We start from the raw sequence: 4,302 nt of genomic DNA on the forward strand, positions 1-4,302 counted from the left end.
GTGTGTGTGTGCATGTGTGTGTGTGTGTGCCGGTCCTATGGTTTGAATTCTAGGTCTGGACACTGTACAAGGCATCTTAATTAGTCACCCCTTCCATTATTCTCCCCCTCACCTATACAATCCCCACTTGTTTCTTCAAGGCTCCATTTTCACATGTGTACACTGAGTATTATGACTATATTTGCCCCCCAATCATCTTCCCATTTGTTCATCTTCCACTTAGCCCCTGGATAGTTATTAAAACTTAAAGTGGTTTAACATCCTACTAATTGTGGCCACAAAGAAAAGAAAATTTGATGCAGTGTTGATCTTGCCAAAAGAAAGGCACAAGTGATTTTTGTCATCGTTGAAGTCAAAAGGTAAACCAGTGTGCCTTGTTTGTGGTAATGCATTAGCAGTGGTGACAAAGAGCCAATCTAGAGCATCATTACTGTTCAAAACATGCTGTGGAAGCCAGAAAATACTCCACCCCCTCCATCCCCAAGTGCTTAAAAAAAAAAAAAGTCAACACCAGATTCTATGTAAAAGATGAATCAGCATTCTTGGATCAAGAAAAAACTAATAGAAAATTTCACCTGGAAAAGAGAGAGGACTGAGATTCAATTATAGATGGCAGAAAAGCTGCAGGTGAAGAAGGTGCTATAGAAAGCAGGTGATGACGAACAGGTAGAAGTAGGACGAGGGAAAGGGCCTGTGACTGACGATGAGGGAAAACAAGGACATTTGAAGTTGATTCTCAGTGGCAAAGAAAGCACTTGATGGAGAAAAAGGATCATCGGAGACCAGGGAGATAATAAAAATATCTGGGACACAAAGAGCACCTATAGACCGGGAGAGAGATAGATTTGAAGTTTCCAATCTTGCCAACTTAAAAAAGCTGTAAAAACCAAAATCTGACCGCTAGGTGGCGGTGTCTTTGGAGGCTGTCGTATCCCATCGGCCCTGGCGCTCAGGGAGAAAGCAGGCCCGGAGGTGACGCTCTAGGCCGCGTCGCCTCTGTTCTCCTGTTCCGCCTGACGTTGAGCTACAAAGATGGCGGCAGGAACCAGCAACTACTGGGAAGGTGAGGGCGAGGCCTCCGGGTGGGTCCCGCGCGGGTCCGAGGGGCCGAGTGGGGCTGGGTCTTGCGGGGAGGCGGTAGAGGAAAGAGCTAGGTCTCTGGAGTTGCCCTCAAGCGGGGTGGGAACCCCGAGGCCTGGGGACTTGAGTCGGGGGGGGGCCCGGCCTGACTGGATGGGGTGAACGGGCCCGGGGTGGGGGCTCTGCGGAGGGGCCGCGGCCCACCGGGAGAGGACGGGGGGCCGGAGTCCGCAGGGAAACGAGCGCACGGACCGAGAAACGGATGAGCCGTCCGTGACCACGAACTCCGGCCGGGAAGGTCCGGAGCCCCAGCGCTGAGGTCATGCCCAAGAAGAGAGTGGCAAAGAGGAGGAACTCACCAGTCCGGGCCAGACGGGAATCTGTGTCTCTGGACTGGGTCTCCTTTGGAAGCTTCAGACCGAGAATTTGGGTGTTTTTAAACAGAAAAAAATAACTTTACCTTCTCCCCCCGGGGTCTAGGAGACCGTTTTTAAAAAAGAGAAAAGTTGTATACACGTTAGCTATAACTCTTCCACCAGAAATCCTGCCTTACTGAACTCTTGCAAATAGGGTCCAATCAAGTGCAATCATATAAAACTCAGGCCTGGACCATGACAAACCATGATAAAGAGCAGGCTCGCCTTCTTTCTCTGTACTTGACATAAAAAGTACTCTCCAGATCCCTTTGCTCTTTTGACCTGTTTCCACCTGTCACCCACTTAAAGCCTTAGAAATGGACTGTTTTAAGTTCATCCATACTCATCTGTCATGTTTTCTAAATACTTCTACGTGATGTTGAGAAGTGTGGTTGTGGTTTAAAGCACGCATCAGAATCCTTATTTGAAGTGTATCAGTTAGGATGCACTTTTAAATTATGTAGAAGTGGCTACTGATAACTTTAATACTAGTTAGTATGCTATGGTTTTTTGAAACACCATCCTCTAGTAAATATAGCAGCTCACCATGGGCACCCTACCCTGTGCCAGGTGCTTTAAGTATGTGATTGATTACTGATGTTTAAAAGAATCCTGAAAGGAGAGACTTAAAAAAAAAAAAGAGGTTCTTTGGGATTTGATCTCTGGACAAATAAGTTCTGCTATGTTATTCTGCTTCCTACTTCTGATTGCAAAATATTGTAATCTTTACCCTGAGACATTCTTATCATATTCGTTCCTGTGTTTCAGCCCTTATCTTTTACCTCCATGACTAAGAGTACTCAGATAGGTAGGTAGGTAGGTAGGTAGATAGATAGATAGATAGATAGATAGATAGATAGATAGATAGATAGATAGATAGATAGATAGGGCTTTCTAGATATGACTCGTCTTAGGCCTTACCACCCTGAACGCGCCCCATCTCATCTAGATAGGACTCCTCTCATTCATCCCCTTAGATGCCAAAGTACTGCACCAGCCTTTCTGCTTGCTCACTTCTACTTTGAAAACTTGCTTGTTTCTGCATTTCTCCTACACTTGTATCTAACCTTCTTAGTAAGACATTGCTTCACCTCCATTTCTTTTCAACAATTTTTTTGTTAGTTTTTTTTTGCCAGTCTTGGAGCTTGAACTTAGGGCCTGGGCACTGTCCCCAAAGCTTCTTTTGCTCAAGGCTAGCTCTCTACCACTAGAGTCACAGCCTCACTTCTGGCTTTTTCTGTTTATGGTGTACTGAGGAATCGAATCCAGGTCTTCATGAATGCTAGGCAAGCACTCTACCACTAAGCCACATTCCTAGCTGTTCAACGAATTTATAAAAAAAGGCAGCTTTAAACTGATTGTTTACGCCTGTAATCCTAGCTGCTAGTCTGTGACCTAGAGGATCATTCAAAACCAGCCCAGGCAGAAAAATCTGCAAAATCACATCTCCAATTAACCAGCAAAAAGCTAAGCTAGAGATGTGGCTCAAGTGATAGAACAAGGCCCTAAATTCAAACTCACCTACACATACCCATTTTAAATTTTGGGTAATTTAATTTTTCTTTATGGCTAATTACTAAGGTATTTTACTATTATGAAAAGAATTCTATAAGTAAGCTTAACAAAGTTTTGGAGCATACAGACTGCAAAATTTTTGTCAGAAACAGTGATGGTTTTTTATAAAGTTATTGGGTAAATTGCTGTGAAACTGGCCATAAACCATACTCGTTTTCTTTGTGATCTATATTTGTATCTTGCTTTTCTCTGAATTACAGAATTTTAGTTATTGATGAACATTTGTTTAGCTGTTTGGGGATGGAAGCTGAAAGTTTTCTACTTTCCAACTGCTTCTGCATTTCTTGCCCCATTTAAAGTTTAAATAAGTGACTGCTTTTTTTTCTTGGGTCTTTGGCTTTCCTCTTTTAATACTTTATAAGAGAGAACTAGATCAAAGATCAAAATATGTTCATTTTCATGTTGCTTTCTTCAGAATAATCTTTTGTTTTTCATGTCAATTGATGGACTTTGTGTCTAATTACTTTATAATTTTGTTAAAGATCTTAGGAAACAGGCCCGACAGCTGGAAAATGAGCTTGACCTGAAACTGGTTTCCTTCAGTAAACTGTGTACAAGTTACAGTCACAGCAGTGCCCGAGATGGAAGACGCGACAGGTATAGGTACTACCAGATTCTGTCTCTTATGCCTTACACTATATGTTTTTAAAGCATTAAAAAAATAAACTAAAATATCTAACTCTGCAAATTGGTCTGTTGGTGAATTTTTGGTGTTTTATTTTCTTTGCCAATGATCGTTTTATTTTTTAATGACTTAATGAAATTTCTCATAATTCTTAAAGTATTTATTTGTGGTCCTTAGGCAAAGACTGATGGTCTCAGGAGAAAGCTGCTAGAGCTTCAAAGTGGGTTTATATCTCAAAGAGTTTCTAGCTTAGTGTAAGGAAATGTGGCTGATTTGTCCGTTTAGTGTTTGTTCATTTTTTGTCGATCATGAGGCTTAAACTGGGGGCCTGGGTGCACTTTGAGCCACAGCATCACTTCTAGTTTTCTGGTGGCTAATTAGAGCTAAAAGTCTCACAGTCATTCCTGCCCCAGCTGGCTTCAAACTGCAGTCCTCAGATCTCAGCCTTCTGAGTAGCTAGGATTACAGGTGTGAGCTGCCAGCATCTGGCTCCCACTTAAGTTTTTTTTTTTTTTTTTGGTCCGGTTGTGGGGCCTGAACTCTGGGCCTGGGCACTGTCCCTCAGCTCTTCAGCTCAAGGCTAGCACTCTACCATTTGAGCCATGG

At 42.9% G+C, this 4,302-nt stretch overlaps 1 protein-coding gene across 2 annotated transcripts in view; it reads left to right on the forward strand.

The window, feature by feature from the left end:
* The first annotated feature begins 1,007 nt into the window (after positions 1 to 1,007).
* Gosr1 (golgi SNAP receptor complex member 1) overlaps positions 1,008 to 4,302 on the forward strand; it is a 42,924-nt gene continuing 39,629 nt past the window's right edge. The window contains exons 1-2 of one of the 2 annotated variants that reach the window (XM_013016582.1): positions 1,008 to 1,063; positions 3,554 to 3,674. In XM_013016582.1, the coding sequence (XP_012872036.1) occupies positions 1,033 to 1,063; positions 3,554 to 3,674 (152 nt within the window). In that variant the 5' untranslated portion in view covers positions 1,008 to 1,032. The remainder of the gene's footprint in view (positions 1,064 to 3,553; positions 3,675 to 4,302) is intronic. The other variant, XM_013016583.1, reaches the window with a different exon arrangement.

Source organism: Dipodomys ordii, unplaced genomic scaffold (genome assembly GCF_000151885.1).
Source record: "Dipodomys ordii isolate 6190 unplaced genomic scaffold, Dord_2.0 Scaffold31, whole genome shotgun sequence".
NCBI lineage: Eukaryota > Metazoa > Chordata > Mammalia > Rodentia > Heteromyidae > Dipodomys > Dipodomys ordii.